The following is a 25,781-nucleotide window of genomic DNA, read 5'->3' on the forward strand; positions in this document are numbered from 1 at the left end:
GAGCTCTGCAAGTTTGTTATGCCTTGCTGTAGTGCCCAGTCTGCTGAGCAGCCAAGAAGGGGTGTATTCTCACATACAGAGTCCTACAAACATCTAATAAAGAAATGAGAACAGTGTGGGGAGTTGCCCTTTTGTCAGGGCTGGGGCATCCTCCCTAGAGCAGCTTAGATCTTCGCCACAGAGTAGATTTCCTCCTCAAAGGAGGAGCTGGAAATAATCTGAGTGGGAGGTGTTCTGTGGGGAACCTTACACTAACAAGGACTGTGCCTTGTGTTCTTTAAGGCATCCTCTGTCTGACATCACCCGGGTGCAATGTTGGTTGTGAGGCTTTTCTAATTATTACATGGAAGGCATTTCCAACTAAACTCAAATATCTGGAGCCCACTTTCTGCAGGAGTAGCTGTGCTGCACTGTGCTTCAGGCTGCATTTGAATCACACTGGGGAGACCTGTGAAGTACTTTGTAGCACGAGTCTGTTTCTAATGCACAGAAAAACCTTCTGCCTAATCTTTGCTGAACAAACTATTCAGTCAGGATACACGTGCACTGAGCCTGGGACATGGAACTTCAAGGGTCTAGCTAAGCCATTCCATAAGCAGGAAGGAAGTCAAGCAACCTTACAAATAGATTTATTGATATTGTGAATCAAAAGAGCTGAATTTTCTTTATCCGTAGTCTTGGTTATATATCCTTACCCCAGGATCTCCTATTTATATTGGAGTTTCAAAGTTGTCAGAGAATGCAGATTAAACTCTTCAAGTGCGTGAACTTAAAATATATATTGCTCAGAACAGCTGTTTTTCGTGACTGCTGCTATATAGTGAGAAACAAATTTTGGTTACCTCCCCTAGTAACTGCATTTACATAGTGACATATATGGGTAGAATAATTATTTTCTGTTGCATTTAAATAGTGACTGTTAGGGGGGAAACACTGAGAGCCAGTGTGTGTGTTTGTCTAATTCACTGCAAAAATAAAACATAGACAGGCATTTTTGAATCAATGAAATTTTCTGTGATTGAAAGTAAAGATAACATTTCCTCTTTTTTTTTTTTTTTCTTCCTCTTTAGGACTTAGAGGAATTCTGCTTTAAGTTTTGTGTCAATCATTTGACGGAAGTGACACAAACTACAGCATTTTGGCAAATGGATGGTCCCCTGCTGAAGGAATTCATTGCTAAAGCCAGTAAATGTGGAGCCTTTAAGAACTGAAAAGATGAGGCCGTAAGTCAAGGTGTTGGTAGGGTTCTTTTTCCAGCCACAACGTAACTCTGTGGGTCCAGGCAAGTTGTTACGTGGTGTCTTCTATCACAGGACCTGAAAGGGTACAGTGAAAACAGATGTTTTCAGTGCTCAAGAGTGAACTGTTGTAAAAATGTCAAGCAAAAGACTCGCATTTAGCAAACCTGGATGGCGGAACCAGCTCAAGATTTCAGGCAGAGGGGAAATGCTGCAGCGGACAAGAGATTCCAGCCGGTGTTCCGGACTTGCCTTTCCAGCCTAGGAACTCTCCTTTCTAGCACCGCCTGCTCGTATTTCCAATTTACTGTTTGGAGTTGGAAAATAGTCTGAGCTGAGCCACTGAATGATGGCACTTAAATCAGTAACTCCCTGGGATTATAGAGAAGCAAATGGCACGGTTATATCTTCCTGCATTTGCATGATTGTCAATGAATTGGCCATTTGCTGTTGTCATTAACCAAGTGTATCCAGTGCTTCAAGTGTGCAAAAATAATGTATTCTCAAAGCCTACGCAAGTGACTTTGAAGAAAAGTTACTAGGAAAACTAATTTGAAGTAAATCTCTATATTTGGGTATATTTTAATATAAGTTGTAATGTGTACTTTGTGTAATCTGTTCAAGCAATATTTATAATGCTTAATGGAAATCCACTCTTCAGTGACTTCAGATTATGCTGGTGCCCTCGGAGGGGGAAGGGAAAGCTGGGTGGGGTTTTGCTTTTAATTATTGTCTAAATTTAAACTACATGTAATAAAATTCACTTTTTTGTACCTCTTCACTAGCAAACTTTGGAGTTGGAAGAACATTGCAAGCTTTTTGTGTTATATACAGCATCTAAGTTGCTTAATTAAAAAAAAAAACCCTCTTCTAAACAACAAAGGAAAATTCAAATAAACAACAAATAAAGCCAAAACCCAACTCACCCTGTACAATGAATCTTGCTGATTTCACTGTGCCTGACAAAATACTTGTGATCTTGATTTCAGAAATGAGCAAACTTGTTTGTAGGCACCAATTTTAGACTTCAGTGATTCACTCTATGGATCTGATCTTTTATACTAAATCATCCTTAAGTGGCTGTAACCCTTCAGAAGGTAAGTATGGACATCCTTATCATTCTTACTGTGTTGTTTAATAACAGAGATTCTTGTTAATGCACTTTTGGTTTTGGTGGGGGTTTTTTAGGCTGAGTGGCACTCAAGTCCTGGGCTTGGGCAGCAATCTGGTGATGTTTCTGGGCCCAGAAGGGCAGCAGACTTGAATTGTGTAAACTATTAAAATTACCATTATTTTGCTGAATCAGGCACACCCTATACTTCAAGAGCTTGTTACTTTGTGCTTATCAATCCCCACCTTCCTACAGAACAAGCTCAAGTGAGGAATTCCAAGTGGTCATGGAGAGAGTACAGCTGTTGTAACAAGATGTCACACATGTCAAGCCAAGTGCTGCCAGTGCTCTGCTTGTCCCTCAGCCAAGGGCTGGGTAAAAAGCATGGCCTGACAGCATTCCCCCTTCTTGGCCATGTCCAGTGCAGGGACAGGGAGCACAACTCCACACACGGCTCCTTTAAAAAATGCTTTATTTCATTTACTTAGCCTGTTGTGGCTGAACAATGCTTTGCTGTATTCAAACAATATTTTAAAGACAAAACATGAAAGCTGAACCCTTTCTTAATGGAGAAAGGCAGATCCAGTCACTGTTTTGCTCTGAGTGTAACACCCAACCCTTTCTGGTCTGCCTGCAACCACTGCTTTACCACCGCCATTACAGCAGAAACAGCTGCACCTGGACCAGTCCATAAAGAACAATTTGGCTTTTTAAATTAAACTCCTGTTTATAATCCAGAAGGCTTCTTTGTGTGCAAGTTCTGCTCCTTTTATCTTTTTTTGGAATGCCAAAGCAGCACTATGATCCTTCAAACATTACTGTCTAGACATAGACAGCGAGGCAGCTGCTGCCCAGCCAGGAGAGAGCTCCCACTGTTCTGCAGCAGCTGAACATTCCCTTGGCTTTGAGAAAAAAGTCTTCACTGGAGGGTTCTGTTGAGTTTTTGCAAAAGCTAAATTTGGTTTATAACATTCACTTCTATTCCATTGTGGAATATAAATGAAAATTTATAGTGGAACCAGGGAAAATTTTGAAGATGAAGATTTGAAAACTTGAAGAACTTTTTAATTATTTCAACAGTGAGGTATAAAAATTAGTATAACACCCCATTCAGCCCCCTTCTTGGGGCTGGGGAACTGGGCACTGACCAGACTGCTCTGTGGTTTTTATCATTAGAAAATCCCAACTATTGCACCATCACAGACAGGGGTTATTCAGACGCTGTACTGGATGTACTGGCCGTGTTCTCTGGAGTAGGAAGGATGACTTCTTTTAAGTCCTGCAGTAGCTCAATCTTATGATCCAGTCTTTTTCTGTTTTCCAGAAGTTTCTGGATTTTTTCTTCTGTTCCTATTATGAAGAAGAGGTAAAAAGCTTTTGTCATTAAGGGATAAAAGGATTTTATTATTATACATAAGTATAACTAATATAAAATTACTAGTATAAATATAAAATACGTTACATTTTCATTAACTCTGCAGAGCTCCCAATGCTTGGTTTAACCTACAATAAAACCTTTGCCTTTCTGCAGCAATGTCTGTAACCCACCACCCTGCACCCCTGGTGTCTTCGCAAAGAGCTGAACTCTGTGGCTGCTGAGAGCCTGGCTGGTGTGTCAGGGAGAGCACAGAGCAGGAGTCTGCCGTCTATATGCTGAAGTCTCTAACAGAGGTAGTTTTAAGATTAAATTTAAAACATTTCATCGTATGTAAAAATTACTCATTTAGCTACTAACTCCCTCTGTTAACTGGCATAGGAGCTTTAATGGTTCTGTTTTCAGGGCCCGTTTGTGTGAGAACTCCAACAATGACATATTTTAAATCTTTAAAGCTACCCTCTCTAAATCACACTCCTAAAGCAAATTTACGAGCGTAATGGCTTCTAGCCAACAACAAAATTAAACCTAAAAATGGACAGTTTGGACAACTGCATTTAACAATTCTATTCTCAAAACCACACTTCAATAGCATTTATTCTCCTGCTTCTGGCAAAATCATTATTGACAGTATCCTGATGGGATTAACCAAGTTGTTTACCTTATTTGCATAGCCCTGCTTGACTGCATTTCTGCCTCCCTCTGCCGCTTCCATTTCCCTAATGTTAAAGATTACTGAAGTCAGTGAGAGCTCAGTAAGGAACCTTGCCACTATTCAGAAGCATTAGCACAACCTTACAGTGTTAATTGCAAGTTTTAAATGGAGCACCTGCTTTGTTCAGTTAACGCAATACACAGAGGTGTTGGTGACCTCTGAGGAGCAAGGCTGCTCTGTGCACAACAAACAACTTTCTCGGTGTGTGACAAGGTTGAGAATTCAGATTCTAGTAAGAAGGGAAAGATATTTTGTGCAAACTGAACCTATTTTTCTTCTTTGGGGGAGAAGATGTTGAAGGATGTCTCCAAAGTTGCAATGAGTAGAGTGGAGAAATTCTCTCCCATCTATTTATCCTACGCTCTTCAGAATAAGAGAGCCTTAACTGATTTGAAGAAAAAATAAATGAATAAATAAATGAAATTAAAACACTTTGGCCTTTTTGGCCCTGTTTCTTCCTCTGTAGTGAGAAAGCACAGAAAGCAGAGCACCTGCTGCCTGTGGGTGGATGTGGAAGATGATGGACATAGGCACGTTTTCAAATACATTACCCAAAGTTGGGTGTGGGTGTTGCAAATGGCAGCCAGAGCAATGTTGCTGCCTGCTGCCCATGGGAAATTCTGTTAGCATTCACTGAAGAGGGACCTGGGGCCCCAGCCTAGCTCTCATTGAAGAGAAGGAGATGCCCCTTCCCTCTGCACTCAGGCGACACATACTTGAAGAAGTGGACATGTACAAGTGGAACCAGGGGGAAAAAACCCACTTTGAGAGTATCTGGGTATGAATTAGTTATCAGAAATTACCAAAGCAGCTCAGTTGGTTAGAGCATGGTGCTAATAATGCCACGGCTATGGGTTCAATCCCCATACAGGCCACTTACTTAAGAGTAATTAACATGGTTTTCATTCCTTTCTCACTGCTTCATTTTAAGAGTTCCTCTTGGATCAGTTTTGGATTTAACCTCATTATTGACCCTGAAATTAAAAGGTCTCAGAAAAGAAGATTGTGTAGTACAGGTAGAATTGAGCTGCCTGAGTTGAGGGGATTTGGAGAGGGGACAACTAGTACCCATGAAAATCACATGGTTGTGTGCAGGGACGTGCCAGTATCAAGAGATTTTCCTGTAAGCTGAGAAGAGAATGAAATAATTGATGCTGCAGTGAAAGAAACAAGTGTGATCCAAGGTTGTGTCACATGAGGAATTCCGAGCAGAGATGTTTTAATGTCCTCAGCTGAGGCACTGGTGGAATCTTGTGTCAGACACTGCAACACTGGACACTCCAACTGCTGAAAAAGGAATTTAAATGCAAGAACAGAAGACTGTAGAGAGGGAGCCTGGCTTTTTCAGTCAAGTGAAGGGGAAACAGCAAACATCATCTTCACATACCAAACCTCAACATTAGCTAATTAAAACCCTTTTCACCAGAATAAATTAAAGCAAAAGTTAGAACAACTGTTGGAGAGGGAAATGGGAAGCATGAGACTTGCCTGTGTGAAAAACAGCTTCAGCCTTGTTGCTTAAAACAGCTTAGAATCCAGGCCCCAGAGTTTCCTTCCACACCAGTGCTCCCAAGCAACTGTTCCTGCCTTTGTCTGCATTTCACTCTGAGCATTCACATCTTGTTTCTCAAAGCACAACTCCCCCCCAGTCCAGGGGTACTGATATACTGTATTTCTAAAGATTCAGCTAGCCATGCATTTTATTCAACTGTTTATTTAACACTGAGAAAAAAAAAAAGTTCCTTGGAATTTTCATTTTAAATGACTGTTCTATCAAAATTCTCATTAGAGTAACTTCAGAGCCAAACCCCAGACCGACTGCTCCTCTGACAGCTTTTCTGCACATACCTGAATAAATATTTGTCAGTATATTTTCAAACAGTCCACAGTCAAACAGTGCCATCACTGTCTCTTCATACTCTGGGGAAAGAGATCATTTGATGTAATACTACTGAGTAAAGGTTTGAAGAGCCCTACATTAGAAGTACCACAAAACAGTAATTACTTATTTTCCATCATACTGACTGCTTGAGGTTTTAAGATGTCTTTCTTCTCCTATAATCAGTATTGAGTAAGAAGGATCAAGTTGTCAGTTCTCTCCTTTTAGTTTCATACAGGAAGTTATTCCCTTTTTGGGTCTGCATGACATGAACAGTGAATTTAAAGAAGAGCAATATAAGTCGTATTTCACTTCAGTGTGCCAGGACTGTGTGATGGCAGAGCTGACTGTACCAACTCCTCCTGATCATGTGTGGGACTGAGCTATCCCTGTTTGCTGTTAAGAAACATCCAAGAATTACACCTCAGTTTCATACCTGAGGCTTCTGCTGAAGAAGAGTACAAAACACTTGCAGAGTTCAAATTCAACTGACCATTGACACACAAGCTGCTCATGAAGGAAGACTTCCCAAGTGGGACATCTCACTTTCCATGCATGTGCTTCGGTTAGTTTGCATAAAATAGCATTCTTTATGCAAAGGTATTACTCGTAACTTTGCAAAACTGGGAGGACAATTGGAGAGGAAGGGTCGAACTTTCTTTAATCTGTGTTGTGGGCAAAGCAACATCAGATTGGGATTCTTAAAAAACAAAGTACTTCATACAAGGTGATAAACCCATAGAAACCTCAGACACTAACAGCTGACAGCACAGTTGCAACAAATCATGCAAAGCCTTAAAACGTACATACTTAGGGATTTTCACTCAGATGGGAATGCGGATATTAACAGACAGCTGCCCCTCTGTCAAGCTGCAAGAGCAACAGAGTCTTATGACCTAAATAAAACCTGGTTCTCTTCAGGACTTCTCTGTTCTCCAGTTCCTGGGAGAAGAGGCTGGACTGAACTTTCCTATGCTTATGCCAACATGTAAAAGGTGGCTTCAAAAATTCAAGCTGAAGGTCTCACTAGAGATGCTGAGTTGGCAGCTCTTACATAATTTTGAGAAAGAAGTTCCTGGGAACTTTCATTTTAAGTGGTCATTCAAAAGGGAAGGTCATTCTTAATCTCCTGCACAGCTGCAGAAATAAGGACTGAGTTATTTAGCACCATGGTATCCTCAGGAAGCTGATCAGGGCTAAGTGCCCAGAATTCAGACCTGCACCTCTGCTGTGACAGCAGAATTCCAACCATGGGTCCCCTGAAACATACCTGTTTCTGAAGTGTTGTCATCCATCAGTTTTTCCTGAGCCAGGTGAAGTGTGTCCAGCATTTCTTCAAATATGTCATCCAGAAGCCCGGCTTGTTTGCACTTCCTAACAAAGTCTATTCGAACTGTTAAAACACAAAAGCATTCTCATACCGAAGTGATCTGTAAAGGGGGCTTTGCTCCCTCTCTTCAGAAACTAAAACCCTGGCCAAAGCCCTTCCACCAGTAACAAATACTTGTGCAGATCTCTGGCTCCTCCAGCCACCCACACAGCCCTTTTCAGTGGGAACAAAAAAGTAGCCAGGCAAACGTAAGCACTGTGCTGGGTGTAAAATTCCCTAAGCTCTAGATTTGGCTTTGTTCATCACAAGCAAACAGCTCCATAACTCTAAATGTGCCATTCCTAAAGCTCATGATACCCCCTAGTGATTTCTCTTGCTTGCATTTCCACCAATCCTTAGGACCACACCATGGACCAAGCAGGCTAAAGCACAGAAAACAGTGCAATAAATTAATCAGTATTAGATTTGGTCAAATTGAGGCTACTTTTACTCCAAGTGATCCAGGCAACTAAACTTTTTTATTACAGCCCATTTTATGTATCTACTTTGTCAGATTTGGATTGATAGAGAAATAGCCATTTTTTCTTTATCTCAGAGCAGCAGGTCAGTGACAAGTTTTAGTAAGATCCATGCAATGGGCTGTTCAAAAGCAGAGCCTTTGGAGGGCTCGCAGAAGTCTGCCAGTTTCCATTAAAATATGTTACATTTTACTGGAGACATTTGTGAGGAAAGAAATGCCACTCACACAAGATGCTCTATGGGTATTTCAGGATTCTTGATAGGTTTCCTGTTCTTTACAGTGGCAGTGAAATTCAGAAAAAAACCCCAAACACTAGGCAGCCACTTGCAATACCATGCCCATACATTAAGCATATCCATAGTGAGGTGAATAACCACCACTAGCACATTCCAAGCTTCCAGGTGCCAGCAGAAGCCCAACAAGCAACTGCGGCAGGAACTTCAGGGTAACAGGAAAACTGCAGCACTGAAGGACAGGTCCTGTGATCCATCTCACTGTTGTAACACCACATGTATGCAGTAAAACACTGTATTGTATTAAGCACCCTGTGTACATCCAGGCTGCCAAAGGTAAGATGTGCTGCCCCTCCTCAGAGCACGTCCTCCGTTAACGCCTTCCAGGGCTCCCATTTTGGATTTAACTACTGATAGGGAGGAGGGAGGCAGAGGCACCCCTGTCTGCAGGAGACAGAGCTGAATGCAGCAGCCAGCCAGGCTGGGGGCATTCCCATCTGAATCACCAGCCCACAGCACACAGCAAGTCTCACTCAGCCAAACCACAGGCATTTGTTTGCTGCACAGTTATTAAAACATTCTGCAAATCAGACTTCAGCTGCCTCACCAGAGCACAGAGAGCCACTTGTCTCAGGAGAATCACAAAGATACATTTCCAGCACAGCTTTTGCTACCAGCCACCTCCAAGCTCTGCACTTCAACATATCAGATCACAGTACCTCCTAATTGCTCCATAAAGTTGTTACCAAATGTCCAAAATATCAGAATAAGCCTCCTTAACACTGAAGTTGTGTTCAAGAGCGCATCCTTTCTTCAGTCCTGAGGTCCTGCAGGGGATACTCTTAACCTTATGTGGACACCTTGATTCTACATTAAGTGTGTTGCTTATATACACTCCCTACATACATACTACAATTTATCCATCATGATAAATCCCACCCCGGGCCCAGAGAGTCAGTCCTTTGTTCCATCTATCACTGCATTCTTGAGCCACATAACTTCTTGTCTTTCCACTGTCCTTGCTGGAGGAGCAGTATTTGCATGCCTTGTCTCTCCATGAAAAGTTTCACAGGCACAGTAAAAAGTGAATTAACCCTTCCGGTATCAAAGTGAGTCTCACCTTTATGCCTGTTGTTTTTTCTTTTTAGTATTCCTAAATGGTTTTCTTCTGCTGTCTCTTCTGTACTCTGTAAGAAAATCAAAACAATTTATTTTTACATCATGCTGACATTTACTGCTCTTCTCATTATCGTATTCTCTCTCAGCAGAAAGATAAAAAGCAGTACACATTTCTGTGAATACAGTCAGCTTCTCTGCATGGCTAACAGTATTCCTCTTCAGACATTCTATTTTGAAAATGGAAGCAAAAACTGCTTCAAAGCAAAAATGCTTTATGAAAAGCCAAACACCTGGGACACCACGTTCCTCAACCACTGCATTTGCAAATATCAGAGAAGTTAACAAATGCCTACTGGGAACTCCCAAGGCTCTTTCTGAACATTGTCAGAACACTTTGATAAATAAGTCCTTTGCTGTAGCAGGTGTGGGTCCCCTGTTTTAGTACCACTGAAATTCTGAATTACCATTTCTTCTGTGATGGTGGGAGATGTCAATGTACGTCGTCTCTTCTTATTAGCTGCACCTAGGAATCAATAAACAACAAAGTAACAAAAGTGACAACCTCAGACTGACCATCACACATCATTCAAATTCCTTCTTTTCCCAAAAAAGCTACAGAAGTGAGGCACTTTGGGTGGCAAGGCAAAAGTATGTTTCAGCTTCCCCAAACACCTGACATCTCAGCAGAATTCACACTGTTTCCATTTAAGAAAACTGCAAGCATGAACCAACCATTAGGAAAAAGTGCAAATCATTATAGCATTAGGATATCACTTAACCTTTTCAACTCAGTAGATTTTTAATTGTGGCAGAGTGAACTTATTCCTCCTGGCAGCAGCACTACTTCTAGATGGTAAAAAAAACCTGTTTGGTTTCTTTTCCAAACAATTCTTACATATGTTAATTCACCCTCAAAACTATGACTACATAAAGAATTATTTAGGTGTCTCAAAGATATACAAATGGCATCAACATAAGGACCCTCCCAGAAAGCCTTCAGAAGACATTTGACTTGTAAGTTCAGTATTATTTATGCTACAAAGTGTTTGTAGTGATATGATATGAGATCTCTGAAAAATTCTCTCTGCTTTCACTATATCCTTTCCATAGCACACAGCAGACTCTTCCCAACACCGTAACTGGCAGATTTTGGAAACACCTACGGTATCACAAGCAGAGAAGGACAGCTCTGGCAAGGAAGACATGGCAGGAGCAGAGGAAGGCAGAGAAGAGTGCAATCACCCACCAAAACTTGAATGTTTGAAGTAGAGTGGGGCTATACTTCCCCTTCCCTGTTTAATTCCCGAACTGCTGGGCAGCACTTAGTAAGGCCTTTCCTGTTAGAAATCATCCCGTCAAGAGGAATGAGGAGCCACTGATGTACATACAGGCTGTGGAAACAAGTTTGGGCTTTGGGCACTGGTGCTGTACATTTGCATTTGTCATGGCCTGAAAGGAAATTGGTCTCTCACTTCATCCAAAACAAACCTGTGAGGCCTAATTTGGGGCACTGTGGGAGATACTGCTGCAGGTGCACCATGTTTTCCTTGCTGTCCAGCATGGTATTTTTGACACATGATGGGATTTTCCTGGGCTCTCCCTGATATCTACTGTAAGGATGCCTTATACAAGAGGAACACAGTCTGAAGAGCAGCCCAGCTCCTTTTGCTCTGCACAGTGCTGGCTGCTCTCCTGCATTTATCAGCCTTTACTCTGTCCACATCCAACTCTTCCAGTTAAACAGAGGTTGGAGCCTGTTTCCAAGTCCAAGCTGCTCACCCATCCTCACTGCACAGAGTAAGGAGAGCTCTAGGCCCATAAGGCACCTTATCCCCTTCCAATCACACAGCAGGGCACTGACATTTCAACACAAGAATATTGAATGAACCAAGAATAAGGGGATCTTCCTTGACCCCATTTTCTCCAAATTATGAAGCAAGAGACACTGGGCTTGGGGAACCAAGTGTCTTCTACTCAACTCGCCCACTTGCTCCCCACTTCCCAGGGTACAGCAAAAAAAAAAAAAAAAAAAAAAAAAAAAAAAAAAAAAAAAAAAAAAAAAAAAAAAAAAAAAAAAAAAAAGCAAAGCTACTCTCAGGAGGTGAGAGAAGCTCATTCAGGAGGCAGGGTAGACACTGCCAGCAGAATCCATTTACCCCTCATAAACGGAAGATCTCTAAATTAAATGCCTCTGGAAGAACTCCTCTAGGAGAAAAGTCTCCTCTCAGGGGATATTGTAAATGCAGCATTTGAAGACACAAAAATCATCCAGTATCTCAAGGGGGCTCCAAGACAGCCAGAAAATGAATTCGTACCAGAGCATGTAGTGACAGGACAAAGGGAGATGGCTTCACACTGATGGAGAGCAGGCTTAAGTTAGATATAAAGAAATTCTTTACTGTGAGGGTGGTGACACTCTAAAACAGTTTGTCCAGAGAAGTTATGGATGCCCTGTCTCTGGAAATGTTCAAGGCCAAGTTGGATGGGGCTTTGAGAACCCGGTCTAGTGGAAGGTGTGCCTGCCCAAGGCAAGGAGGCTGGAACTAGATAATCTTGAAAGCTCCCTTCCAGCCCAAATCATTCTGTGATTCAACCTTGTGAGACTTGAGCCCTCCTTATGAACTAGGCGGTCTAGAGGGCTGGATCCAATGTCTGGATATTATCTGGTCCTGGAAACAAAGCAATCCTGGGCCTGTCCAGTACTCGCACAGGAGACCACCTGGGACCCTGGGCAGCCCCAACAGACTCTGACAACCATTAGGCCACAGAAATCAAAATAATTTTGAAAAGATGAGAAAGGTCAGCATTCAGAACTCTGGATAAGTAAAAACCAAAGCTACTAAGTAAACTAAGAAGATGCAATTGGTTAGTGAACAGCAATATCAAATATTAAACAGACTGTATGTCTGGCTAAGAAGTCTCAGCCCTCATGACTAAAAGCTTAAATAATAATCACCTAACCCATCCCTTCAGTGACATCAAGCTAGAGCAAGACTGTCAAGATTAGCCAAAACTTGCTAGACTTCAGTGAGAGCACACTACTGTCAGCAGAAGTGCTCATAGTTCCATTGAGTTCAAATTCAAAGTGAAGGCCAGTCTAGGACCCACTTCACTGTGAGCAGAGCTGTATGCACCAGGCTAACAAGGTCCAGCTTTGGTTGGGATTCCCAAATACCTCTGAATCAGGAAGGGCCAGGACTGCCAAATGAAGCTGCATTTCTGTAGCACAGGAAGCAATCCTTGAACAGGGGTTGTACAATCCTTTTGTTACACTTAAAAAGCTCTTTGGGATCATTCAGAATGAAAGGGCCTATTTTAGAAACTACTGCAGTGAATACAGAAGATGCAAATGTGAATGTCTGCATAACCACAGATAAAATCCCAAGGTGACCTCTCCTGGAACAGCCCTCTCCTTGCTAATCCAGTGCAAACTTGTGTGTGGCTCTCCTGTCTCACATGGACTTTTCAAGCTGCTTGGGCCTACTTGCCCAAAGAAGAGTAAGAATGATTCCATGAAGGATTGGGTCCATTGTAGTTTAAGTCAGTTTTCAAGGAGATTCGGGGAGGATTAAATTTTAACTTTTCCCACTTCAAAAAAACCTTCTTGATTTTTGTGCATACATGTGGATCTCAACCAAACCACTCCTGCAAGATCAGAAATCCACCACCTAATATGAAGGTAGTAATATTTATCTTGTTCATATGAATTACTGACTGCAGGATCCAAACTTTTAAAACAAATGAAATCAATGAAGTCATTAAAGAAACTCACCATAGTGATTGGTCCTATTCCCTGGGTCATGTTTTGGGCAGAACACTCTAAAATTTAAGTTCAATTTCAAGAAAAAGAGAAGAAGTATTAGTAAATATGCAAATAGAGTTATGTTGACCAATTTTAACCGATATTTTTCCCTCTTTTCACTGAACATAAACTGAAAGACAGTTAAAAAAAAAAATCAGGATTTCTGTTCAGCATTACCCACCCCAGAAACCACCTGCTTTAAAGAGTCCCGTGCATGCACAACCTGGTATCTGTACTTCTCCAGCCTCAGTGGACCCTCAGCACTGGAGCTCTGAATGATCAGTTTCATCAGCCCACCCTGTCTGGGCCTGCCCACTGACACATTTCACGTGTGCGGCAATCGCTCTGCCAGGGACACTGAAATAAGATTAACTCTCCTGAGGTGAAACACCTCAGTGCTGACACTGTTCCATCACTCTGCCCCCTGGCCCTGCCCCACGTGGGCCAGGAGCCTCCTCAGACACATCTGCTCAGTGTCACTTCCACTGCTCAGCCCTGCAGAACACTGGCAGCACCACACACAGCACCGGGCACTTGCTTGCCCGGAGATCTCTGTGCCCCTCGCTCCCACTGCCCTGTGCTCAGGGAATGGCCCCAAATCCTGAGTAAGCAGGGCAACCCTGTGGGACATCCAGTAGCTAAAGCTGCTCAGTCCATTTGTTACTTAAAGACTTCAGCAATATGTGAAACGGGAATATTTTCAGTGGTTCTAGGAGAGCAATGTGAATTCCTTGGAAGAGGCAAAATGTAACAAATTTATCTGAAAACATTCCTTATCTTTTGGATACAATGATATGCAGAGAACATGAACCAGCTTTTACAATATGCCTTTCTTACAGAAGGATCCCAAGCAACTTTTTAAGCAAAAACACTTTGTCAGGAGAATGGCTTAGTTTATCTCTTTCTTACAAATCTATTTGCCAAGACTGCTGTAATTTTTAAAGGGAACTGCATTTACTAGGATGTTTTCTAATTACTGTCATTCTTTTAACAAAAGCAGAAGCACTGCCCTTAGAAATGCAGACTGTTGCCTTGATGAAGAATTTCTTTTGCATGAAATGCATCTTGAAGCACAAAAAATCAGAGTTAGGTATACCTAACAATGCAATCAGAAAGCTACATACTTGAGACCCCTTATTTCTATTGAATTTCTAATACTGCCCTCTGGAGAATGTTTTTTATTTAAAAACAACCCATCCTAATCACATGAACATCTTATAAAGTACTAACAATATATTTTACTACTCAGACCACTTTATTTGGAAGCACTTCCCTACCATCATTTTCACAAGACAGCAGCACAAATTGCACTTATTTCTCCACCTCTACTCTTACTGGCCACTTCCACAGCACCATATGATCTCTCTTTTCATTCTGCTCAATTTGTTTTGATGATCACTACTCATCATCACAACGTTGGCAACTCAGAATTTAAAAACACCAGCTCTGCTTCTCTCAAAGGAATTCTCTCTTTTCAGTATATTTCACCATGAAAATGTGCAGGGGCTGTCAATCCACGTCCACTGTTTTTGAAGTCTACTCTCTAATAATTTCAGCTAGCCATAATTTTTGTGCTTTATTTATGCCACTGCTGTTGTGCAAAAGTCTTTAGGTTCAAATCCTTGAAAGTTGTCCTAGTATCTTTCGCTAATCCAGTCCTTCCCCAGCTCTTCAATGCAGGTTGCTATAGCCTAGTTTCCTAGGCTGTCAGTGTCACACAGTGACTTAAAACAGGGCATTTTTAAGGGTCCCTCTTCCAAACCTCCAAGGTCACCAGCTCCAAAATGCCACCAAACCAAACTGTATATGCAAGCACTTCTTTATCAGTTTGTATCTAGACTGCTCTCAGTCCCACTTGTTTTTCAACACCATGAGTTCAGTCTTCTTGAGCCTGAGTTATCCTTTCTAAAGCTATAAGATGGGAGCCATTTATTCTGAGATCACAGAAAGTTTCCCTCTTCCCATTTACAGTCTTTCATGACCTTTGCACATTCACAAAGATTTTAAAAGCATCAGTTAAACATCCCATCCTCCCCCCACAGCTGGACTTACAGCCTTGCACAGAGGCATTAATTTTAGACAGAGCACTGTGAATCAGCCAGGAGGGCAAGTGTCTTGACACAAAAGGACTCAACTTCCACTGCTACCAGGGACCGCACTAGTCCACCCCTTTCCGAAACAAGTAGTGATCAGATGATCCCCAAATTAATCTAAGTCCAACATGACTGCGATCTTTCTTGCACAGAAATGAGCACCAGGGCTTTCATGCACTTCAGACTTTACTATAACTTCAGCATTTCAAAAGGTCCCTGAAGTCCCAATTTTTTAACCCCTTCATCTGCATCCTCCAAACAAGTTGTTCCATCTGTCAATGGCAGTGCAGGCAGCCCAAGAGCAGTGGACACCAGGACTAGCATGACCAGGACAGAAGACTTACTTAGAATCCATTCAATTGAGTTAATGCTAGCAACATACTTGAAACACATGGCCTTTGGTGTGAATCAAAGTTCTCTGCTAGCATAGGGAGGGAAAATTACTCGAATATGCCTGATGTGAGCAGACCTAGAAGTGCTATAACCTGCTCTGTGCTCAGATCACGTTTACTGGAGCTTCTGAACCAATAAAAAGTTTAGAATATGAGTGACATTAATAAAAGTCTTCTTGAAGATTAGCTGGAGAGTCAGTAAGGACTGACTCTCTGTTTTGGCCTTGTTACCCTTCAGTGATGTTACAGGCTCAAGCACTAAACAGATTCCCTCCCACTGCAATGACGTTTTCCTGTGAAATGAAAGCATTTCTCTCCCAGTTTGTAACCAGAGGATCAAGTATCACTTTAGGATAGGAGAACTTACTTCCTTCCCTACAAAACCCTTTAAACCCCGCCCAACGAAGTCCCACCCACAGGGGCTGGCAGTGACAGCCAGGGGACGCTGGGCGAGTACCGGTAGACGCCGTTGACCTGGTCAGTCTCCACGGCGGCATCGTCGCAGAGCGCGCAGAAGTAGTGGTAGCTGCGGCGGCAGGCGCGCTCCTCGCAGCCCACCGTGGCCCCCTTCTTGCGGCAGAAGTTGCACACCTGCAACGGGACGGGGTTCACCAGGTAAATGTCACAGGCAGCTACTCCAAATCCTGCCAGACACGGCAAATGCCATTCTCTGTGGGAAAATGCAGTATTCCATTGCAAGTCGCCTCTGTGTAATTCATCAGGCAAATTCACTCCTGCAAACTCCTACCCTGGTCATTATTTCAGCCACATTTCTGCTATCGTACCTCTATTTCATACTGATAAATTGGTCAAAGGAGGCAAAGAGCCGCGTGGGGGCACTGAGCAACCTTCCCAAGTTATTTCAACATTAATTGGTGTTAATGTTTGTATTTATACTTTCTAGGCTAACTTCATAATGAAAAGAGTTCCACCCAGGATTTAGGGGAGGAGGGCTGCTGAAGACAAAGGCAATTTAAAAAAAATCTTTTTCTGCTAAACTCAGAAGGTGTTCCCCTTTACAATTGTGGATTGCATTCTTTTGTTTCAGGCACAGGCTTAGTTCTTCACCAAAGTCTCAGGAAACTTCAACTAAGGACATAAAGGCCAGAAAAAGCCCCACCTGCATTTTAATACAGAATGAACTAAAGTTCACCAAACCAAATGTTAAATCAATGACTCCAGCACCAAACCTGTAATTTCCCTAATCTTACTAGATCAGAAGGACCAGCTACTTTAATGCATTTTTTTAAAGCCCAGAACAGGCCAGACAACCTTCAATACTATGAGATAGGACTAACAGCAGATTCAGAAACATTTCCTTACCAGCCGCTTTCCTCTCCTGAGCTCTTTTAACACTGACGACACATCAAACCTGATACCCAGATTTTCTTGGTTATGATCTTCAGATTCCACAAATCCTGAGGAAAATAACTAAAGACAAAAGAGACAATTTCAAAAAATAAGAATGACTCAGTCACCAGTGCAGAAAATAGACAAGGAATACATCTTTTCTTCTTGCACTTTCCCTACCTAAGTAGGCTGATTTTTCTCTGTGTTTTCAAGAGGTTTCACCTAACTGATCAAGGGACTGTGCTTAAACATTTCTGCAGCCAAAAGACGTTTCTCCTTCCATGTAGGAGATTTCACATAACCTGAAGGCAAACTAAGAAAAGATAATAAGGTGAGGAAGTTAACTTATTCAAAACATGAACAAAGAAAATCTGAAATTCCAGGGTGCCCAGCCTAAGGATGAGAAGATCTTCAGGCAACAGATCTCCACACCTTGGACATCTTCTTCTGTGCTCGGTTGTTCAGACCTACAGTTGGATGCAGCATTTCCCTGTAATAAGATTTCCATACAGCCCAATGCTGACAACAGCTGACTGCAGGAAAAAACCAGAAACATTGCACACATCCTGGGAGAAACCCACTAAAAATGCACACATTCTAACAGCCACTTTAATTGCCACAGAACTGCTGAGCCATGACAATGACCGAGGAAGTGGAAGTTCTTGGCATTTTTCTCCTAAGCATTATATGTAGCTAATTCCAAACAAAAGGGAACTACCCTTTCATCAACTAGCAAGCACAGTCTGTCTGCTCAGAAGGTGATAGCTGACTGCAAAAAAACCCAAACAGTGCAAACAAACCTAAGGCAGAGAAATGAGTAAAGCTGCTAGGAGGAGAAAGAAAGGAGAAAGAAGAAAAGAAAAATCACAGAGAAAGAGAGAGAGAAAAGTTTCAACACTGGAGAAACATTAAAGCCATAATAAAACCTGTTTCAAACAAAACAAACAATGCCATTGTGAAACATTCTCACAAAAAACCAACCAAAAAAAAAGATAACAGAAAAATACCAAGAACCAATTCCATCAACATTCCAGAATAAAGAGGAGGCAATAAGAGTAGGATTGCAACACACTTAAGAGTTTTACAGATATTTTTAAATAATCAACTTCTGATATTTTTATTCCTTACTTTAAATAAGGCACACAATGGACAGTTTTTTAACCATCAAGTGATATGGATATTTTCCTGCAAAGGTTTAAGTATACAACCTTCTGTGGTCTGAGAATCCTCATCCAAGAGGAGGAGTCTCAACAGTGTCTCAAGAAGACCTATTCCAGTTGCTAGACCAGATGTGGTCTTTTCATGTGTGTCTGGGACCACTGATCAGCAACAGACACACATGAAAACACCAGAAATCAACACAAATCAACAGCTCCAGCTGTGCAGACACATCCTCTCCCACCCCAAAATCCTGGCCAAGTCCTATTGCTTTTCACAGCTTTTCAACCTTATATAAACTTGCTGGTTTGAGTAACCAGCCTTTCAATCCCGACATCATTGCAAAACCAAAATCAGATAAGCAGTGGAAGTTTCCCCCTTATTGCTTCTCCACTTCTCTTTGGTACTGAGCAGCTGAAGGCACTCACCAGACAATCCTGATGAGCTGCAATGTCTCTCTCTGTGGCAATATACATCACAGAGCCAGCCTCCCCTTCTGAACAAAATGCACATGTTCTTCTCACCATCTTCGCCATTATCCAGGAAGCACCTAGAGCAGGAAAACTGGGACAAAACACAAACAGTAAATGACAACTTCTATAGGCCAAGCAGGCCAGAAGAAAGCAGAGCCTGCCAACACCTGCCCTCTAACTGCTCCTTCACCTACATCCCCTGACCCTTGGTGCTTTGCTCCTCCAGTAACAACTACCAGTAGAACAAGCAAAGCCTGTTCTCGGCACAGCAGTGGGATGGAAAGCAGATCCCAGGAGCTCCAGCAATCAGAGCAGGAGAAAGAGTGGTTCAGTCACAAGGGGTAATACAAGAGTACAAGAGTTTTCAAGCTTGCTTGGCAATATCTGCTCCAAAACCAGATCCAAGAGCAGCCTGGCAAGTCATGCCCTAAGGTGAGAAACTCCTTTTATCTGGAGGAGGGCAACCACTCTTGGTGTTTTCTTAACCTGCTGCTGCCACATGTGGGTCAGCAAGTCAACAAAGGACAGAAAAACAGCTGCCGCCAAGCTTTGCCAGTGCCTTCCAGGAGTTCACAGAAGACAAGGAAGAAACACTAATTTCTTACTGTAAGAAGGATGTAGAAAAGTAGTGTGGAGAAGTCTGCTAGTAAATTGGGGCACAAGAAAAAAAAATCATAAATGAGATATCCAAACATTCTCTCTCAACAAGGTGAAATGCTAACAGGAGTGGCAGAATTTTCCCTGAGCCCTGGGAATTGCCCCAGGGGTGCCTGTTATCTTTTCCTGACCATATCCACTCAAGTCTTAATTGTTCCTCTTCACACAGTCTTTCTCCAGCAGCTGCAAAATTCTGAGGCCAGCTACTTACTTCACAAAGCAATCTAAGTGTTTCTGGACAAGCCTTTACACACATCCCCTACCAGCAGGTTAGAGCATCACCCCACATTTGTAAGAGAAATTTTACTTTGTCTGTGTTTTTTGTGCAAGTCCACCACAGAAATCTTCAACAGCTTCCCACTCCTACAAGGCGTGATACTCCAAACTATCCTCTGCTGCAGACGTCACCTCTGACAGCACAAACTCCTGTGTGACAAGGGAAAAGAAAAATCTGCATTTACATTCAAGAAATAGGAAGATCTGAAGTTAAATTATTCTAGTGAGAGGTAGGAAGGCTCAAGTACAAAACAGGCAGGAAACCTCATAGTTCAACAGATCCTGCAACCTTTTTCTGGGTTTCAACAGACAAACTGTTTTTGTTAGTTCCCACTTCCCTTGCATAAAACAGGCTGGGTAGCCCCAAGTGAAAACACCACCAGAGTAGAAGAGGATTTTTATGTTTTCTCCCCTCTGGCTCACACTACTGACAATTGATTTATAATCACAAGTCACTCTGCCTTTGCACACAGCTGGAGTTTTTTTCCCTTCTGTCCTTCTATGTCTTGTAAGCAAAGCAGGGTAGAAACTTATTTCCAATACCCAACTACAGACTGACCATCACATCAGTTTCAGAACCTGAGCAATAAATAAATACAATAGAAACAAACAGAAACACAAAATACATATTAGAACTAAAATAGAAAGAAATTCAAAAGAAGAATGAGCTAGAGTTTGAATGGCCTAGGATAGAGGAAAAGCTCTCTGCAGCAAACCAGTACCTGGAATCGATGCAGACACATAGGCCTTGCTCAAGCCCAGTCAGAGGATCCAGCTCGAGGAATTTTTTAAGGAAGGGGCTTAAGGTGGAGTCTACAGTCCTTGGTGTTGTTACAGGCTCCGGAAAAATCCTGGTGCTGATGGAGAGAAGACACTTGATCATGGTCAGCCTTAGGATTCCTCCAGTACCTTTGCAGGAATCCTGAAGCAGTGGGAGTACAGCTCTTAGCCATCCCTCTGTGCAGAAGCAGCCAGCCTGCACCTACTGCCCTGTTTAGCCCCGTATCCTGTCCCCCTGTGGTGGGTTGGCTCTGGCTGGATGCCAGGCACTCCCCCAAGCCACACTATCACTCCCCTCCACAACCAGATGGGAGAAAATATAACGAAGGGTTTGTGGGTTAAGGACAGGGAGAGATCCCTCACCAAATACCATCACAGGCAAAGCAGACTCAGCTTGGGGATAATTAACTGAATTTATTACTAATCAGAGCAGGATAATGAGAAGTAAAATAAATTTTAAAACCACCTTGCCCTCACCCATCCCTTCTTTCCAAACTCTACCTCCTTCCCCCAAGAAGCACGAGGAGATGGGGAACGGGGGTTATGGTCAGTCCATCACTCACTGTTCTGCCACACTCAAGGACATTCTTTCCCCTGCTCCAGTCTAGGGTCCCTCCCACCAGAGACAGTCCTCCAAAAACTTCTCTGTGAGTACAACCCATGAACAGTTTTCCATGAACTGCTGCAACACAGGTCACTCTTCCAAGGGTTGAAGTCCTTCAGGCACAGCCTGCTCCAATGTCCGTCTCCCCAAGGGTCACAAGTCCTACCAGGAAACCTGCTCCAGCGTGGGCTCCCTCCCCAGGGGTCTGCAGGTCCCTGCCAGGGCCCCGCTCCATGGGCCTCCCACGGGGTCAGAGCCCCCTCTCAAGCATCCACCTCCTCCTGCAGATGGATCTCTGCATCCCCACAGACCTCCGTGGGCTGCAGGGGCACAGCTGCCTCACCATGGGCTGCACCAGGGGCTGCAGGGGAATCCCAGCTCTGCTGCCTGAAGCACCTCCTGCCCCTCCTTTCTCCATTGATCTCAGTGTCTGCAGAGTTGCTCTTCTCACACATTCCCACTCCACTCCTCTCTGCCCACAATTATATCTGCCCAATAACTTTTTTTCTTCCCTTCTTAAACGTGCTACCACAGAGACTTTACTACCATCCCTTTTGGGCTCAGCCCTGGCCAGCAGAGGGTCAGCCCTGGAGCTGGCTGGCATTGGCTCTGCCGGACACAGAGGAAACTTCAGGCAGCTTCTCACTGAAGCCACCCCTGTAGTCCCACCACCACCCAAACCTGGCCGTGCAAACCCAACACACCCCCACAGGAGCCTGTGCTCCTCCCGAGCTTTCTGCCACACAGCCCTACCAGGAAGATGATACAGAGCTGAACCAGGCAGTGGAGCTGGCTGGCTGCTCCTATGCAAGAAGGGAGAGGCTAAGGGCAGGTTTCCAGTTACACAGTTTAATTACATTTCATCTGAACAATGCCTTGCTTCTGCAGGGCTTAAGCATGCCACTCAGGGATTCCAGTTGGCACTCTTGGATCTTGTCTGAAAAGGCAAGAAATCCTTGCTCCACTCTTTCAGTAGCACTCATGACAGCATTACACTGTTACTATTTCTCCTGCCGTCTCTTTCTAAAGTCAAGGAATCTGAAACTATGTAGCTCTTCTTTGTACAGAAGCTGGTCTGCAGTTTTATCAGTTTTATTCACCTCTATCCCTTCTCGACTCCTCCAGCTACATTCAAAGAGGAGCAAACCACTTTCAAAATGATGGGCTACCATTTACACTACAAAGTCACAACATCACTCTCTATTTTTCTTCTTTCCTTAATAATTCTCACTATTCCAATCACATTTTAGCCTGCTTCTGAGTGCAGAGCTGACACTTCCAGAGAACTACTGCTGGAAGCACAAAGCAGCGAAAAAACCACAAAGTTCAACCAGCAGTGGGGCCCACAGTGGTCAGAGCAGACAAACCTGGGAGGAGGGCTGGTGGTTTGTGCTGCCATGGGTCTGGGGAAGAACGTGAGGCAGCCTGGGAGCCCTGTGGCCTTGTGCTTTCCCTTGCTTACCAGGAAATGTTATGCAGCAATTGCACCTCCGGTGTATTCCGTGCAATGTGACCGCAAACAATGGAAGGTAGAGAAGTACCCTGATTTGTTCCTAACTGGGGGGGGGGGGGTGGGGGGGGGGGGTGAGGATTCAACACAGAAATCAGAGGAACAGATCCATGGATTTGTCCTCCTGACCCCACCAGAAGGGACACCTTTCAGTGAGAGTCACATACTTGTCACAGAATCAATTACGTTGGGAAAGACCACTGAGATCAACAAGTCCAAACAAGGACCCAGCATCGCCCTGTCAACTAGAACAGTGTTAGAGAGTATTACAGTTCCCCAAGATCTCCTCCGTAAGTGGTATCAGATTAAGTAAGGAGGGCATCAGTGTTATGGTTGTTTCTCTGCCACATCTATCACCTTCCATTTATCAATGCTGGATTTTCACTTGCTGTTTCACAGTCAACCCCTTGCTGTCCCAAAGTCCTTCTGCAACCCTTCACTTCCACTGTCACCACCCCAGGGAACCCAGGGGGCCTAACTCAGCTGTAAGATTTTAGGGGCCCTTCTGCTGCCCTTTGCTCATGACAGACCAAATGACACTGCAAAACAGAAGGCAGAGCAGCAGCTGAGAGAGCAGTCACAGCTGGCTGCTTCCCCAGTACCTGTGCCATCTCCTAGAAGCAGGGCTGTTGGTTTCGGTTCTTTATTTTTTCACAACAGCGACTAAAGGGAAGAAAACGGGAAAGGAAACAGAAAGTAAAAAGTGAGAACAGTGCTGGCAAGAGCGCAGGGCTTGCGCCACTTTCAGCGATCCTGCTGCACCATTACCAGTTTGTCTAAATATTTGATCTCCAGACCAAGTTCTGAAAGCATCCTTGTATGTAAATATCCATCTTTTACACATCTTTACACAGGAGCAGACTAAGCAGACAAAATCTCTTAGTATACCCATAAGTGAGTGTTATAAATAACTAGGTAGTTGTTGGCTTTCACTATTATGTACTGGCTTTTGTAAATTATTATTAATCACAATCATTTTGCTATAGTACAGTTTGTAATCACTTTAAACAGCTTTTGATATAGTATAATTCAGCTTTTTGTGGCCAATGCCCTGGGCCCCTGTGTAGCTTGTACCCTCAGAACATCATTTATGGATGAGATTTTAGTTTGTGGACAGTGATAGTTTCAGCTCTCGTAAATATTAAAGTGAACGCTATGTGTAGTGCATTGTAATGTTAACTTTTGCAGAAGTAGCTGTAGTTGTGAATTAGTAACTAATACTTTTATGTTTGGAACTAACTGCCAACAATGAAAACAACTCGAACATATTTGTGAAATAGCTGATGTTGATTTAAAGTACTTGTGGAAGTAGCCAAAACTGTCAGCATGGTCAGATAACATTTAAGGAACGGATGTGATAAGGACTCTGCCACTGACCCTTCAGCTATGGATAACTGCTCCCGGCTGGAACCAAGGAACATGGGCCCTTGTGAGGAAGTGACACACACGACCCCCAAAGCAGCATCCACCACTGCTGCACGTACTCTAAAAAGGCAGGTCAGGGGTCGAACCAAGCTAAAGAATTCCTGGAACGTGTAAACAAGCTCAAAGAAATGTTTGAATGTGTACAATCTTTATGAACATGCATTTGACCAATGCAATAGAAAAAGTACGTAAGAGTCAAGGTTATGAAGACTGTGGTTAGCCGATGTGCCTTCGGCTACGGCTACACACCCAGTGCTGTTACTGTCCCTTTTATCCCTTATTAAACTTTTAGAAGAGCGAAGTTCGTTTCTCACAGGGAGTAAGGAAAAGAACTCAAGTCCCCTGGCTTTCAGCACGCTATTGAAACCCACTGCTACAGCTCCTGCTCTGCGCTCCCCTTCCTCCAGCGCACTGCAGGATGGATGGATGGATGGATGGATGGATGGATGGATGGATGGAAGGAAGGAAGGAAGGAAGGAAGGAAGGAAGGAAGGAATCACGCACCTGTTATTCCACACTCACTGCGTCCCTCATTTGTGCCTTGCGGTGAATGCCATGAAACACGGCCGACATCCGCTTCCCCCTCCTCCCCAGACCAATACAAAACAAACACATTCAGACTTCGCAAGGAACAAGAACGAACAAGCAAAGCTGTCCTTCTGATCACCTTTCACTTGTGAGCATCTCGTTCCAACCCCCCAGCCGTGGGCAGGGCACCTTTCGCTAGACCGGGCTGCTCAGAGCTCCATCCAAGCCGGCCTTGAACACCGCCAGAGATCAGATATCCACGGTTTTTCTGGGGAACCCGGTGGCCGGTGCCACACCGCTCTCACAAGTAAAGAATTTCTTCCTACCACCTCCTCGGCCCCCGGGGCGGCCCCCACGGCGGTCCCGGTGCCGCCTCCCGGCCCCCCGGCCCCCTCCGCTCCGCCCGAGCCCCGGCAGGGTCCACTCACTGACACCGCGGGGGGAGCGGGGGCGCACGACCGGCGCTGAGGAGGCTCCGCGCTCCCCCCGCCCCGCGGTGGCACTTACCGGCCCGCGCCAGCCGCCACTCCCGCCGCCCCCTCCCCCGCCCCCAACTCTCCCGCGCGGAAGTGAGTGTGCCCGGCCGGGGCACGGAGCATGCGCGCTGGGGCCGGTGGATGCTCCGCCCCGCGCACCAGCGCGGCGCTGATTGGCTGCGGCCCCCGCGTGGCTGGCGAGAAGATGCCCGTGACGTGTGAGGGAGGCGCGGTCGGGCGGGGTCACAGAGCCGGTACCCGAGCTCGATACCCGTGCCGGGCGCCGCCCTTTCCCGAGGGCTTTCGCCATGGGAAAAGCCATCCCTCTCTAGCCCCGTGTTCACTTTTCACTGATTTCAGAATCACAGAACCACTGTCCCACTTAAACCTTCTCGGGCGGAGCTTCCTGTCACTTGCTGCCAGGAGGAAGATGCCGACCTCGCCCTGGCTTTGCCTTCGTTTCAGGCAGTTCTATAGAGGGGTAGGGTCACCCGTGAGTCCCCTTTTCTCCAGACTAAACACTCCCAGCTCCATCAGCAGCTCCGCACAGGAGTTGTGCTCCTCACCTTTCCCCAGCTCTGCTGCCCTTCTCTGGACATGCTCCAGCACCTCCATGTCCTTCCTGATTTTAGAGGCCCAAAAACTGAACACAGGATTTGAGGTGTGGCCTCACCAGGGTCAAGTACCAGGGTACAATCCCTGCCCTGGTCCTGCTGGCCACAGTATTGCTGATACAG

General features: G+C 44.2%; 2 protein-coding genes and 1 long non-coding RNA gene across 6 annotated transcripts in view; 1 reads left to right on the top strand and 2 right to left on the bottom strand.

The window, feature by feature from the left end:
- RCBTB1 (RCC1 and BTB domain containing protein 1) overlaps positions 1-2,163 on the top strand; it is a 25,166-nt gene extending 23,003 nt beyond the window's left edge. The window contains exon 12 of the mRNA XM_066176135.1: positions 1,071-2,163. Coding sequence (XP_066032232.1) covers positions 1,071-1,211 — 141 coding nt within the window. The 3' untranslated portion in view covers positions 1,212-2,163. The remainder of the gene's footprint in view (positions 1-1,070) is intronic.
- Positions 1,228-19,845, bottom strand: PHF11 (PHD finger protein 11). Of its 4 annotated transcripts, none has more exons than XR_010719399.1 (11): positions 19,753-19,845; positions 18,744-18,879; positions 17,131-17,238; positions 16,265-16,398; positions 13,293-13,339; positions 9,985-10,043; positions 9,522-9,588; positions 7,589-7,711; positions 6,288-6,359; positions 3,498-3,699; positions 1,228-1,316 (listed from the first exon to the last, which is right to left on the bottom strand). XR_010719399.1 is itself a non-coding variant. In XM_066176137.1 (11 exons), the coding sequence occupies exons 2-11, from the start codon at positions 18,849-18,851 to the stop codon at positions 3,645-3,647; spliced, it is 831 nt and encodes a 276-aa protein (XP_066032234.1). In that variant the 5' UTR covers positions 18,852-18,879; positions 19,753-19,845; the 3' UTR covers positions 2,805-3,644. The 4 variants fall into 4 exon arrangements, 3 of the variants coding, with proteins under 3 accessions (XP_066032234.1, XP_066032233.1, XP_066032235.1); XM_066176137.1 differs by lacking the exon at positions 1,228-1,316 and adding an exon at positions 4,386-4,443 and having other exon boundaries at positions 2,805-3,699; XM_066176136.1 differs by lacking the exon at positions 1,228-1,316 and having other exon boundaries at positions 2,805-3,699.
- A 647-nt stretch (positions 19,846-20,492) lies between these two features.
- Positions 20,493-25,067, bottom strand: LOC136285231 (uncharacterized). The gene is made up of 3 exons (XR_010719400.1): positions 24,708-25,067; positions 23,218-23,278; positions 20,493-20,578 (listed from the first exon to the last, which is right to left on the bottom strand). It is a non-coding gene; the product is annotated as an uncharacterized lncRNA (long non-coding RNA).
- Between the last annotated feature and the right edge of the window lie 714 nt (positions 25,068-25,781).

Source organism: Chamaea fasciata, unplaced genomic scaffold (assembly GCF_029207755.1).
Source record: "Chamaea fasciata isolate MVZ Bird 193981 ecotype frontalis unplaced genomic scaffold, bChaFas1.0.hap1 SCAF_2, whole genome shotgun sequence".
NCBI classification, from domain to species: Eukaryota; Metazoa; Chordata; class Aves; order Passeriformes; family Sylviidae; genus Chamaea; species Chamaea fasciata.

Bases quoted from the DNA above. Each gene is read 5' to 3' on its own strand.
- PHF11 (XM_066176136.1), bottom strand. From the start codon at position 18,851: ATGGCGAAGATGGTGAGAAGAACATGTGCATTTTGTTCAGAAGGGGAG. The intron at 7,712-9,521 runs GTGAGACTCACT...GTGTTTTAACAG, and splicing joins AAAAAACAACAGGCATAAAG to TTCGAATAGACTTTGTTAGG. The intron at 3,700-6,287 runs GTATGTGCAGAA...TCTTCATAATAG, and splicing joins ACTGACAAATATTTATTCAG to GAACAGAAGAAAAAATCCAG.